The following is a 15130-nucleotide window of genomic DNA, read 5'->3' as shown; positions in this document are numbered from 1 at the left end:
TTACAGAACCGGCTTTCTGACAAGATGCGCATTAAATATCGCATGCGATTTATCGTGCAGCCCTAATATACATATACACACACACACACACACAAATATATATATATATATATACAATAATAATTTGGAATGTAAAGAAATGCTGGATTTAAAGTGGCTACTTTAAATGCACCAACCTAACAAAATAGTGAGCACCAAAACAATATAGAAATAAAAACAGACAATTTTATAGAATAATGGACGTCTTTATACATAATATAATACTATTTTGTTTTAAACAAGCAGTGACATTATTATAAACCCACCGGTGTTACTCTTTAATGTATTGCATGACATGAAATACAAACTAAATGTGTGCAGATGAAATAACAGACTGTAGCAGTTGCAGACACAGTTCACCATATCACTGCGATCTATATTTTTCTACATTCCTGCGAACTTGGAGGAATGTCACAGGTTTATTTGCCTACGTGGTCAACTATTCAAAGACTTGGATAGTTTAATGATTTAATGGACTACTTCTGAAAACCACATATGCGTATTTAAATGTGCATGTGTGTGCATGCATACGTAGGTATTGGTTTAAATATGCAAATAAATTCACTGTTCTGGCCAGCCCTAATGATTTACTTGCAGACAAGATGTCTCATGTCTCATTGTTCAACTAAAAACAATCACCAGGAAGCATAGCATGCATTCATTTACATGTCTGTTCCAGTGTCTGAGCCAAGTAACAGAGTCACTTCACTTTAAAACTGAAACCAGAGGCTGGGTTCTTTATGCATTGCATGAGAAATGAAAGATCACTCTAAAGGGCATATTTCAAATTAACATAATAAAATAAGGACAAAGGATACAACAGATTCAGGCTCATTATTATGCAATTTCAAGAAACTATAGCCACTTAGTTCATGTCATCACTACATTGGAGCTGTCAAAATGTTACTGTTATTAAATATGAACTCATCCTATAACAACTCAGTCAAACAGGTTTGAACAGCAAAAAGAAAGTACAAAGGAACAGGTATAAACTTGCACGGGCACGTCACACATTAAAATCTAGAGTTATGCTGAGCAAAAATGCATCAGTACAGGTTTGTCTTTGAGACTCTCTGGTTTTACTCACATTAAGAGTAATCCTACACTATTAAAAAAGATCAATCTAAAACAACAGTGCATTAGAACCCATAAGTAAAATGTGTGTCAAAGAAACAACTGTTTCTGTAATAAAACTTATTACAGTTTAACTTCCAATAAATAATTCTAACGGAAGGCTTGGTGAATATTTCACTTGTTGGTCATATCATTTTTTTCAACTGTTAACATTGCGTAGGCTATGCTCATGGATACTAAATGACACAGACTAGCCCACGTAAGATTCATAGTTTCATTTCCCAATAAGCAACTATCCCATGACATTTCTCACTTAAAACTGATTTTTTTTTAAATGGTGTAATAACATATATGCAAATTCAATTTAATATAATAATATTACATAATTACATATAAAACAAAATTTTTTACCAATACATATTATTTTAAGTGTCCAATAATGCAGAATTGTTTTTATTTATAGCATCAATTTTTATATTTAACAAAAGAACTAAATAATGTGACTATTATATATATTGGGTGCTTAATATTAGCAGGCAATATTGAAGAACCAATAACTAATTAAGTAAAACAGTGATAATCAAACTGATTACTGGTCTCAAATTATTACATCAAATTATTTTTACATTTATCTAAAAAAAAATATTAGCACTGCTGTTGCACAACACACTCAAATGACATAAATGGCTGAAAAAAATGAATTTTCTGAATCCTGATGGCCATATTGTGTAAATAGGGATTTTCTTGTACATATTTTCCGAAGGTAAGAAACAGTACTGTAAACTGAAACCAACCAAAGCTTCAAAACAAATTCCTTTTGACCGTGGCTGACATTTGTTCCTTTTTTTTGTAGAGCCCTGTATTTCTGGCATTGGGCTTGCCTGTTTTAAATAAATAAATAAATAATTTTATTACGTAATGTACATTGTGTACTATTGCAGAGAATGGACCTGTTACAGCCAGAACTTACTACAACCACCGACGTACTTCTAGAATCACTCGCGTGCTACAGATTGCTCAAAGAGAGTAAAGACATAACTTGCCTTATTATTTTCTCACTCTTTCCATCCAACTGGCTCCAGTGACGTGTCGGGGAAGCAAAGGAAGTGCAACGATTCAAAAATCAAACTCGGCGTGTCTGGGAAACTAAATATCGACCCAGCTTAACAGAAGAGACAACATACATCATGTTACCAATGAGCCGCCCGTCAAATAAAGACACATTGACGTTTGTTCCGAAGTTCCGAAACAATCAGTCACGCGACTAAACGCGAGGGACGAAGAATAATAATGTTGTAAAGGAACATGAACAACAGCACCATCTAGCGGCAGAACTGCCACGCATACTGTCAGTCACATTTTATATTATATTATTTATATTTATTTATATTTGTTTTACTGTTTTAAGTTCTGTTGTGACAACTATATATAATATTACATTCTAAACTTTTATATAATATGATGGAGTGCTATTCCTCATGACTAAAATAGAAAAGAATATATGCACACACACACACACTAAATTATATTATATTATATTATATTATATTATATTATATTATATTATATTATAGTATGTAATATGTTGAAAGTGCAATTCCTCATGAATAAAATAAAAAATAAAAAAGCATGTAGGATATTATACTAATATACTATATTAAATATGTTAATTACTATATACATAACTCACCTTCATGTCATTCCAAACCAATAAAACTTACTTTGTTCTGTGGAGCACACACACACACTAAATATTATTATATTATATTATTGAGATATGTTTAAAGTGCAATTCCTCATGACTAAAATAGAAAAGAATATATGCACACACACACGCACACACACACACTAAATATTATTATATTATATTATTGAGATATGTTTAAAGTGCAATTCCTCATGACTAAAATAGAAAAGAATATATGCACACACACACGCACACACACACACTAAATATTATTATATTATATTATTGAGATATGTTGAAAGTGCAATTCCTCATGACTAAAATAGAAAAGTATGTAGGACATTATACTAATATACTATATTAAATATGTTAATTACTATACACACACACACACACTAAATATTATATTATATTATTGGGAGTATGTAGTATGTTGAAAGTGCAATTCATCATTAAAATAGAAAGGCTTGTAGGAAATATGTAACACGGCAAGGCAAACGTTTGTTAAACTGTAAGTAATCTGTCTGTTTGTTTTTAACAAATTAATAAATTTTATGTCAAACAAAGCAGATACTGTATATTCATCTTTAAATTTCCAAAGACAAAATAAAATCACAAAATATCCGCAAGAGGGCAGCAAGGACTAACATAATTAGAAAGCTCTGTAAAATGTTCAATAAGAACATTTTTACGTCGCAGTGCTGTAAATTATATTCAAAACCTGCCAATAAAGCGTATTCTTCACTACAAAATACCTTTAGATGATTTATTTAAACATAAAAAGTTTTAGCAGTAAACACAAGTATAATTTCATACTACAACTAGCTGCATGCTAATAAAAAGGGCGTCAGCAGTTGCTGTTCAACAAGAGCGCGCTGCTCCGCCTACCTCTTTCCACCAATCAGCGGCGAGGCCGCGTGCGCAGATTCAAACCCGTTTCCGGAAGGAGGCTGGGCGCGAGATTCGGCGGGATGGACAAAAAATGAAACAGAATGAGAGGAAAAAACACACGCGCTGAGAACACAGTTCAGAGTGACAGTACAGAGGGGTGTGCGCGGGTTCAAGGCGGGCAAGACTAACACAGAGTTATATTGATGGACTTTTTTCCTGTACCATTTTGAGATCGCATTGGAAGTATTCTTTTTTGACTTTTATTATTTAATAACAAGCATTTTGGAAGGACGTTTTACGTTGTAATATTTATTGCATAATCGCTCTCGGGGATGTGACTGTACGGATCTGAAGCTTTTCAGAAAATAGACACATGTGTGACAGTAGCATGTGTGGATAAATATCAGCTGTGTGTTTTGATTTCAAGAAGAATTGCAGCAACATTGGATGTTTTAAAGACTTTTCCCTTTGAAAAGAACTGGACTTGAACAGTTGTCATGGCCAATATGAAGTCTCGCAGGTGAGATGATGGATCTTATACGGTGCCTTGTAAACTTAATCAAAATCATATAAATAAGAATGATATTTGCTATCTTATGGATTGTGTGCAAATGTACAGATCTTATGTTGATGTCCAACTTACAAAACATCGGGAGATCGTATAGATTGTTTAACGTTATATCTGGAGTTTTCAAGATGAGTTCTTTGCGTCACAACAGAAATTGCTATGGCAACAGTAAAGCTCAAAGCAAGAGTAATTAAGAATTTAATTGCACAATATCACCTAAAACGTTAATAAATGTTGATATTTGGTATGCTATGACAGTCCGATCCCTGTGACGTATCATGTTGCACCTGCTGACACACAAGTTGATCATGATCCAAAGACTGACTAAAGCGTTAAAAAAAATCATTTTTATTGCTATATCTACAATCATGTTTCCTCATGCCAAATGTCATTTGTCAAACCGTTTCTTAGTAGATTATTGTGTTAGCCTGAATGCTAGCGGTTAGCCTAGCTGTCCCCTATTGAACAGTACAGCTGGAGTGAACTAGCATGCTAACCGGCTATTTCGTAAACTTGGTACGAAAATTAAACGAAACTAGTCATCAGTGAATAAAAAAAGTTTTAAATTCATCTACAAGTAAGAGTGATCACAAAACAGAAATAAGGGAAGGTGCAAGTGCAAGTGGATTATGGTATTAGATGAACCAGTTGTGTCCTGCTGCCTTTATAATAGGTCATTACATAATAACTACATTATTAGACCATCAACATTTAGGTATAAAATAGGTTAAGCAGATCGTGAATATTTAATTACTTGTATCTTACTCTTTGTATAAATGTACGTGTTTGTTATACTTTTACACTCAAATACATTTCTGAAAATGTATAAAGCCTATAATTCAGCTTGATTTGGAGGGATTAAGGAGGAAAAAATATAGTCACTAGAAGTTAATATATAACTTATAAAATTTAGGGGTAAACAAGGTATTTAGAGGTAAACAAGAAGCATTTGACTATATATTAATTTGTGTATTAGAGTTGTAGCTAAAGGACTGAGTATATCTTGTGTGCAATGTTTGACACACAAGCACTTATTCATATCTAGTTTGGTTTATAAAACTGTGCCAGTCCGATTTTCCAAACAATGATGTTTATAAAGGAAGGTGACATGCAGCTTGGTTGTTGTACCTAAAAAAAAAGCATTATGTTATTTATGGATGAATGGAGATTTTAATGTGTGTGTGGCCCTGGTATTTTTTATTATTTTATTGTATTTATTTTTTTAATGTAAAAATGCAGAGGTTTCTGTAAGGCTCATGTTTAGGGGTAGGCTTAGTGTTAGGGGATATAGTATGCAGTTTGTACTGTATAAAAGTCATTATGTCTATGGAAAGACTCCATAAAACATGGAAACCCGACATGTGCATGCGTGTGTGAACCTCCCTTGTCCTCTCTTTGTTGCTATTAAATCGGGGGTTGGTCAATTTGTAAATTTATGTTTCACATATTGATGGAAGATATCTGAATGTAATTAAAAAAAACTAGACCAGCTGCAGGCCTTAATCTGACAGACTAGAATTGTGTCCAGATCCTGTTTGCGCGCTTCCAGTGGCCAGGCATTACTTTGGGCTGCCTCCTGACTGAGTGATGCAAGCAAATCCCCTCTGAAGCAAAACAGGCTTGTTCATCACCTCACCCCTTCCTCGAGGGTGGAGATCATACTAAAGCATGTTTCTTCAATGAAACACTTCTTTCATCGGGTGGCTTGTAATACTGAGAGCCAATGTTTCAATGCTAATTATGCAGACTGGCAGCAAGAAGGATTTTGGACTTCCATATTTGTACCGCTCTAGTCAAAGTTGGACTTTGGCCTAAAAATACACCTAAACGCATTTTTTCCTCACAGCTTTAGACTTTAGTTTACAGCAAGGCATTCTGGTAGAATGTGCTGTTGCATATTTTTTTAATGATTAGACTTTCTTGTTCCTTCCTTGCTCTTTTAGAAAATCTTTCAGCTCTGGAGCAAATAAGGCTTGAGGTTGGTTTATGTTGATAGTCACTATTAGCATCGGATAAATGGTTTTCCATTAAGTTTGTGCTCTGGTATGCCAGGGAGACTTAACTACCCAAAAAACTGTCTACCTCACTGCGTTGGTGAAATGTTACTAGGCAACAAGGCATTCCTATAGACTGAAGTCTTGGGCAAAGCAATTGTCACTTTGATTTACTTGTGTGAACATGACTTGAATGTGCTTTTTGTAAAGGTTTGGATAATGGAAAAAATAATTTTCAAATAAACATAAAAAATTAAAATGCAAACTAATGCTAACATATTTGAACAATGTCTAAGAACTTGGTATTACAACCACTTCCTGTGTCTGTTTGCCTCTTTAAGAAGAATCGCTTTATGTATCCCCCAATTGTAAGTCGCTTTGGATAAAAGCGTCTGCTAAATGACTAAATGTAAATGTAAATGTAATGCACTGGAATAATTTGAATATGCTTGAATTCACTTTTATAGCTTGCATTGCCAACTTGCAGAGTAATTACACCCAGGCATGTCCTGTTTAATGAGCAGGCTGCTTTTCTAAACTATTTGCATCTCGTATCTACAGATGAGTGATCATGCTTGTCTGCTTAACGGTTTGTGTCAGGCAGACAGTTTGAGAGTAATGGCTTCTGTGAGATAATGTTTGTCCAATTAGACAAAGTAGAAAACTCTGTGTTTGACTCTTCCTTTTCTGTAATATCTGTTTGTGTTATATGGCTGCAGTGAAGATGAGGATGATGAACGTCATTCTACGGACCCTGACAGTAGAGACTCCAAGAATTCCAAAAAGACCCTGTGCAAAATTAAATGGTCCCGGGATGAGGTACTTTATGCATGCATTTCTATGCTAATTTTAATTCTTCTACATACAATAGCATTCAAAAGTTTGGGGTCTGTACATTTATTTTTCTTAGAAATTAGTACTTCTATTCACCAAGGATGCATTCAATTGCTTAGAAGTGACAGTAAAGACATTTATTTTGTTACAAAATATTTCTAGTTCATATAAATGCCGTTCTTTTGAACTTTCCTTTCATCAAAGAATCCTGAATATAAATGTATCATGGTTTCCACAAAAATATTTCTGTATTTTTATCAAATAAATGCAGTCTTGGTTGAGCATAAGGGACTTCTTTCAGAAACTTTTTAAAAATCGTACTGACTACAACTTTTTGAATGGCAGTCTATGATATTTTAAGTTTCAAATGGGATAATACTTGGAAACTACTTAGGTTTCTATGATGAAACAGGAAGGGGTGGGGAATTACAAAAGTGCTGTTAGTTTTGCTGTTACAGCATGTTAGTTGTGTCTGAGATGGAAAACCTCATGATATCTGTTTCATGTACAGGATGAGAAGCTAAAGAAGCTTGTTGAGCAACACGGAACTGATGCTTGGAAATTAATCGCCAATTATTTCCCAGTAAGTAACTTGCTGTATCAGATGCTTAATCATTACTTTGAAAGCATTTTTAAAATGTGTCTGGAATATTCTAGTGGAGCTATGAAGTGCTTTTTTTATTATTTCACATACATATTAATCTTTCTGAAGCAGCCAATTTTCAGAAGTATAATTTAAAGGATTTAAAATGAAATTAAATGTTACTATACTGTACCATACTATACTATTTTACTATAAAAACATCCAAAAAGCCACATATCAAGTTCTTTATAAATATCTTTAGACTGAAAAATACTGTTGCAGTGGAAATACTAGATAGAATTTCAGTGGAACTATTGTTAAATGTATGTTGTATAGTTCGTGACAGGCCTGTGTGTTAGTAAAGATGTTATTATAGGTGTAGGTGTATTAGCTGCAGGTGTTGATGTGGGATTTTGTTGCACTTTGACAGACTAGGACAGATGGTCAATGTCAGCACCGTTGGCAAAAGGTGCTCAACCCGGAGCTGGTGAAAGGACCCTGGACAAAAGAGGAGGATCAGAGGGTAAGACGAGCCGGGTGTTCTGTGTCCTCAGAGGAAGACAGAGATGGATGAATAAATGGCAAAAGATGACGGATTTTTAGAGTGCAAAATTCATTGTCCTCCTCCTCTACCAGCAAAAGAAATGAAAGCTTTTGTTGCAGTATCCTACAACACACTTTTTAGAAGTTGCATGACACCATTCCAGAAGAACTGACACTCTTATAAACATGAAAAGTCACTTTCTGCCCTATTCAGCTTATAATGTTAATAATCTAGAGGTTGTACATACACTACCGTTCAAAAGTTTGGGGTGAGTAAGACTTTTTTTTTAATGTTTTTGAAAGAAACCTCTTATGCTCACCAAGACCGCATTTGGCATCCATTACTCCAGTCTTTAGTGTCACTTGTGTTCTGATCATCTGTTTTACATCTCAACAGGTGATTGAGCTGGTTCACAAGTATGGGCCCAAACGGTGGTCAGTGATTGCCAAGCACTTACAGGGCCGCATAGGCAAACAGTGCCGAGAGCGCTGGCACAATCACCTCAACCCAGAAGTGAAGAAATCCTCCTGGACCCAGGAAGAGGATCATATTATCTATGAAGCTCATAAACGTCTGGGCAACCGGTGGGCTGAGATCTCAAAACTGCTTCCTGGACGGTAAAAAGCTCTATTTTAACTAAAAAACCTATGCAGAATATAGAAGAATACCAGAATGTCTGTGTAGGTCAAAGAATGACCTTTACCTGACCGGACTCTTATAGGACAGACAACTCCATTAAGAATCATTGGAACTCCACCATGCGCAGGAAGGTGGAACATGAGGGTTATTTGCAGGAGAGCAGCAAGAGCTACAGCAGTGACCCTGACCAGAAGAAACGACCCAAATCCAGTCCAGCTGTGGAATATCAACATGACCAGAATCAAATGATCATGAGTGGCCAATCACAGGTGATAACACTCACAGTGATGCTGTGTTTGCATCAGTATTATATGTGTCATACTTATTTTTTCATACATACATTCATTTACTTAAAATCTATTACCAGTAATTTTATAGATTATAGTTTATATTTGGGGATTAGAGTTATATAGGGAAGACCTTGCATTTTCCAACATGACAATGCCAGACCACATACTGCATCAATTACAACATCATGGCTGCGTAGAAGAAGGATCCGGGTACTGAAATGGCCAGCCTGCAGTCCAGATCTTTCACCCATAGAAAACATTTGGCGCATCATAAAGAGGAAGATGCGACAAAGAAGACCTAAGACAGTTGAGCAACTAGAAGCCTGTATTAGACAAGAATGGGACAACATTCCTATTCCTAAACTTGAGCAACTTGTCTCCTCAGTCCCCAGACGTTTGCAGACTGTTATAAAAAGAAGAGGGGATGCCACACAGTGGTAAACATGGCCTTGTCCCAACTTTTTTGAGATGTGTTGATGCCATGAAATTTAAAATCAACTTATTTTTCCCTTAAAATGATACATTTTCTCAGTTTAAACATTTGATATGTCATCTATGTTGTATTCTGAATAAAATATTGAAATTTGAAACTTCCACATCATTGCATTCTGTTTTTATTCACAATTTGTACAGTGTCCCAACTTTTTTGGAATCGGGTTTGTATATATGTATATATATTGCTATCGGTCAATATTAATTATGCATGCTAGTTTCCCTTATTTTTACATTTAGATTACTTTGCTATCATCTTAAGTTCATTTAAGGTTAATGTTTAAAAACTCTTATTAATTAATTATATAAATTCAAAATAAAATACCAAAAACTAAAATCAATTATTTTGAATGCTACAAGTGAATTTAGGCATCACAACATGCATTTAGCATTTAAAATAATTGATTTTAGTTTTTGGTATTTTATTTTGAATTTATTTAGACAAAATATAGAATTTTAATATCATCCATTAACAATAATTTTCAACTGAAGCTCTATTTATGCTTAATTTAATAAATATCAGATGTGAAGTATTTAACATACAAGCTTTTATATTGTTTTTGATTGGCAGCCACCCAGATATCCGTATGGTTCACAAAGTGGCCAGTGTATGGAAAACATTAGTGTCGAGATCTCTAGCTTTATGTCGGTAAGTCCCATGGTGCAGTTCTCACAGCATGCTTCAGTCTTCTCTATATCTCTGAACTTTCTGCTTTCTGAAGTCTGTTTGTCTTCTTTATTAATAAAAAAAAATAAATCTCATATGTTTGTGTATAATTGTTTAATCTGCATGTGTGTGGTGTGGTGTTAAACTGCTCCTTATGTGAATTTCACCAATGCAGTTTTACGACTTTGTATGGATTGTAAAATAGCTTTTGGAACATATTGGCATTAATGTAAGGTAATATCAAAGACCTTAAAGGCATCTGAATCCTGAGTGGTATTGCTTGGTGAAATTCAGGACCTTATAAAAGTCTCGTGAAATTGTCAGTAAAGTTTGTGTCTCGGTCTCTCTTTCCGCCTCTTCCCCCTGGTTCTTCTTCCTCACAGCCTTGCCATGACGACCCAGACAAAGAGAAAAGAATTAAGGAGCTAGAGCTGTTGCTAATGTCAGCTGAGAGTGAAGTCAGAAGACAGTCGGGCCCTCGTGTAAGAAACACTGTGTGTGCGCGTAGAATAGTGCTCTATAGGTCCCATCGCCTTCCCTCATTCCCCATCTTACTCCCCCATACCCTCATTTCTAGCTGTGCTGCTTAGTAAATCCTACCCGCCTTCACTGCCTCCCTGCCTCACACCCTCCTTTGTGGTTTTATTGGCTAAAACTACAGCAAGTGACAGCTTTGAGGCATGAAAGCATGTTTTTTTTTGCACTTATTTATTATTTGTAATATATTCATCATATTATCTCAAAATTATATTCACTATACATATTTTCCCTGCATATTATAAGATATTTTATTATAAATAATATTATTAACTTAATAAGTTGGCATGTATTGTATGATTAAATATTAGCATTTCATAAATATATTTTTCTTTGTTCATTCTGTTTGTTCTAAATACATTTAGTAGGTTAGGTGAAAATGAATGGCTTTAAATTATTCACCGTTTCCTTGTCCATTGTCAGTAAGAATGCAGTGTATCATTACCATAGAGAATAGATCGCTTTTATTCTTTGTTCAGTTAATATCATAAATGTTTACAAGAGAATTTAGCATATGGTCACAAAGTAATATGAAATTCACATATTATAAGTTAAGTAGTGTAGGTTTATTGGCTCAGATGTCAGATCACTGCAGTTTTATCTTATTGATTAGATTTTTTTTAATCAAAATCTCTCTCTCCTCACTGACATGAATGTTTGGTTCTATACAGAATCCAGAGAGCTACTCCAGCTGGACGGACAGCCTGCCCGATGATACCACCACCACAGAGAGTGTGGAGGGCAGAGGGGTCGAGCTGTGTCGTTTAGAGGAGGGCCAGCCTGCTACGATGCCTCTTCCTGTCTCTCCCAGCAAGTTCCTGGCTGCTGAGGCCAGTGCTGTGCTGTCCACACTAGAGACCATCCCAGAGTTTGCAGAGACCATGGAGCTTATTGACTCTGTAAGCAGAGAATTACAAAAATCTAGTATAATATGTATATATTATAGCATATTTGTATTATTTATGAAAATATGTTATAATATTTCTGTTATTTATACAAGTTGAATATTAATATTGCATTAATATTGTTATCAAAATTTTTGTTTAATTTAGGTTAGTTCTGGACGATATTAAAATAAAACATCAAAAACTAAAATCAATTATTTTAAAGGCCACAAGTAAATTTTAACAGCATGTTGTCCGATATCTGATATAGTTCTATACCTATAATTTGCATCCCTAAAAAATATATATATATTATATATATATAGATAAATTCATTGTTTTTGAAACTGCATTTGGTCTTTTTTCCAAAGTGTCACACCCTTAAAGTATGTTCAACTTAAAAAAGGTGGTATGTATTTTAGGTTAGGTATGAATTTATAATAGATGTAATCGATTTCATATTTTCTATTTTTGCCTTTTTACCGTATTTTTGATTAAATACTGTAAAGTATACTTATTTCAATACTGCTTACATATAATTTACTCATCATCATAAATGTAGTTATTTAGTTCAATTTAGTAAAATTACATCAAAGATGCATAGTTTTACTCGTCACCTAATGAACGTAAGGTAAATGTTTTGCATATGTTTTGATGCTTCAGGATCCTTTGGCCTGGAGTGATGTGACCAGCTTTGATCTCACTGAGGGAGGCCCCTTTCCAAAGTCCACTAACCCCACTGATGATTGTAGGACCCTGGAGAGGTGCACAGAAAGCCTGGCCTATCCAATAAATGCTCCCACTCTCCCCGCGATGAGCAGGCAGTGTGGTGCGGTGAACCAGGGCAAGTCTGTGGCTCCTTCTAACACCTGCATGAACAGATTCAGCTCTCCACCACCGTCCATCATGACAAAGAAGAGGAGAGAGAGAGGAGATCAGTCACCTGCAGATGAAAGGAGCTGTGCATACATAGACAACAGTGGGAACTCACCAAAAAACACCCCTGTCAAAGGCCTGCCATTCTCACCCTCTCAGGTATGGCTAGATTTATAACACAAAACACCTTTTAGGCCACAGAAATGTTTGAATTCAGTCAAAACTTTTTTTTTTTTTTCACCCATTTAGTTCTTCAATGTGTCTGGTGGTGAGCCCTTGAGCCTCGACAATCCTGCTTTTACATCCACTCCAGTGTGTGGACAGAAATGCCTCCTCAACACACCCCATCATAGAGAGACCACACCAAAACACCAGAAGGAGAATGCAGGGTCAGCCATTATTCTTCACCTCTGCTGTTTGAGAATATCGAGCTGACAATCTCAGAATCAAGAAATGACTGATACTATTGTCTTCACAGATTCAGGACCCCAAAACTCCATAAGAACATCACAGTCCACACTCCAAGAACACCCACTCCTTTCAAAAACGCCTTGGCCGCCCAGGAGAAGATGCATGGCCCGTTAAGAATGGTGGTAAGTCCGAATGAAAACACTTTTGAGGCTGTGTCATTATTAAGAAGCCTACAGCTATTTATATATATTTGTCAAAAAAATTGTATATAAATATATATTTTAACAGTCCCAAAAACAGGCTTCATTTTTCCATTTCTTTTAATTTTTAAGTTAAATATTAACTTGATAGGTTACATAAGTTTCACCTATAAAGGCTATTCATACGTTTATCCGGTGCTTTGCTCGTTAATTTGCCTTTTGATATGTTACGTTTGTGTGTTCAGCCCCAACCACTGGCACTTCTTGAGGAGGACATCAGAGAGGTTCTGAAAGAGGAAACTGGGGCTGACATCTTCACACAAATGCAGAACCAACCTCAGTACAGATCTTATGAGGTACTGGCCACTTTCTTACATATTTGTTCTCACAGTCATGCAAATGGGTTTAGCTTAAATGTTCAACAGCTTTTACCTAATGTTAACTCTTAAATTGAACACTAGTTTTTATTTTTAAACTGTGTAATTTGGGGTTCACAGCAGATGGAAGCTCCAGCAAGGAAAGTCAGAAAGTCTTTGGTACTGGACAGCTGGGAAAAAGGCTGTTTAAATGTACAACTGTTTCCACAACAGCAGATTAACAACAATGGAGCGGTAAGGCCGTTATCCTACTTTACAAACTAATGATGCTTCATTAGTGTTTTTTTCCTTTTTGAGTTTGCAATGCTTTTGTTTTCCCTCTTCGCCTCTCTTTTAGTCTTGCAGTGACGACCTACTGACCAGATCCATGCTCATGATGCCATTGACAGAGAAAGAGGAGAACTCTTGCTCTCCTGCATCACTGAAGGAATCATTTTCCATAGTTCGCTCCCTCAGCCCACAGGACGAGAGAGGAAACATGACCCAAAGGAGCCCACCTTACCAAACACCCGCTCTGGTAATTCACTCAGGAAAGAATCTGATAAGACATTAATCTATTTATATCCAATATAGCCAACACATAATTGACTTTCATTAACCCAAAATAAAATGTAATTAAATTTTGCATTTTTAAGAAACTTTTTTTTAATTATTTGTTTTTCATTTTATATTTTTTCTTTTATTTATATATATATTTATATATATATATATATATCTATATATATATATTTTTCCCTAGCTTAATTTCAGTTTGCTAATAATAATAATAATAATAAAGCAACTACCGGTATAATGTATGTATAATAATAAATAATTATAGTTGTTTTAGTTAACAATAACAACACCTGGTCAAGCTCAAATACCTATTTACATAACCAACAGGTCAACAGCGAGTGGGAGGCGGTGGTTTTTGGGAAAACGAAGGATCAGCTGATCATGACCGAGCAGGCCAGGCGTTACTTAAACACCAACCCCACCACCTGCATTTCCAGAGCTCTCGTCCTTTGAACATCATTACTGCACTACAGCAACCCTCCTCTTTTCCTCTATCACACCGACATTTAACCTCTCAGACAATCTGGTGTAGGAAACAGAAAACACTCGCTATGATGTTTGCTAAACACCTATTGATATAACAATGTACCGCTTAAGAAAAAAAAAATGTATTGAAATGTAGTCATATGTAGTCAAAATACAAATAGCACTAGATTTGCAGAATTTATCTAACAGTATTTTAACAGTTATTTTTATCCATTTTTAGTGTGCTGATTTTAAGGGCTGCTTTCAATTAACTTTTTTAAGAAGGAATAAATCATATAATTGACATTTTCAGATCGTTTTTAAGCTCTTTTTAGAGGATTTTAGAGACTGGTGTTAAGGATAGGAGAGCACTGGCAGTGTTGCACTACTGTGGTTGTTTGTTAGGGTGAGGAGCAGAGACCGTGTTGAGGAGTAACTGGATAGCACTTGCAACGTAATCGTTTCCGCTCCAAACGTAACGAAGGTTCCACCCAGATTACTTTATTTTATTTAAAAAAAATTT

General features: G+C 35.3%; 1 protein-coding gene across 2 annotated transcripts; it reads left to right on the top strand.

Annotated features, from left to right (window-relative positions):
* The first annotated feature begins 4152 nt into the window (after positions 1-4152).
* Positions 4153-14761, top strand: LOC107663687 (myb-related protein A-like). 2 transcript variants are annotated; one of them, XM_016453965.1, is made up of 16 exons: positions 4153-4211; positions 6973-7072; positions 7599-7670; positions 8101-8193; positions 8611-8831; positions 8936-9122; positions 10207-10284; positions 10686-10784; positions 11511-11738; positions 12387-12758; positions 12849-12988; positions 13078-13192; positions 13456-13566; positions 13708-13821; positions 13925-14104; positions 14470-14761. In XM_016453965.1, exons 1-16 carry the CDS (start codon positions 4189-4191, stop codon positions 14593-14595), a joined length of 2259 nt encoding a protein of 752 aa, XP_016309451.1. In that variant the 5' UTR covers positions 4153-4188; the 3' UTR covers positions 14596-14761. The 2 variants fall into 2 exon arrangements, with proteins under 2 accessions (XP_016309451.1, XP_016309452.1); XM_016453966.1 differs by lacking the exon at positions 10686-10784.
* The last annotated feature ends 369 nt before the right edge of the window (positions 14762-15130 follow it).

The sequence above is a fragment of the Sinocyclocheilus anshuiensis genome, unplaced genomic scaffold, assembly GCF_001515605.1.
Source record: "Sinocyclocheilus anshuiensis isolate Anshui unplaced genomic scaffold, SAMN03320099.WGS_v1.1 scaffold928, whole genome shotgun sequence".
NCBI lineage: Eukaryota > Metazoa > Chordata > Actinopteri > Cypriniformes > Cyprinidae > Sinocyclocheilus > Sinocyclocheilus anshuiensis.
Note: the sequence above shows the minus strand (reverse complement) of the source record. Positions and strands in the feature narration are given on the sequence as shown.

Excerpts from the sequence above, each read along its gene's own strand:
- LOC107663687 (XM_016453965.1), top strand. The coding sequence starts at position 4,189 with ATGGCCAATATGAAGTCTCGCAG. Across the intron at positions 9,123-10,206 it reads TCATGAGTGGCCAATCACAG|CCACCCAGATATCCGTATGG; the intron begins GTGATAACACTC and ends TTTGATTGGCAG. Across the intron at positions 12,989-13,077 it reads CACCAGAAGGAGAATGCAGG|ATTCAGGACCCCAAAACTCC; the intron begins GTCAGCCATTAT and ends TTGTCTTCACAG.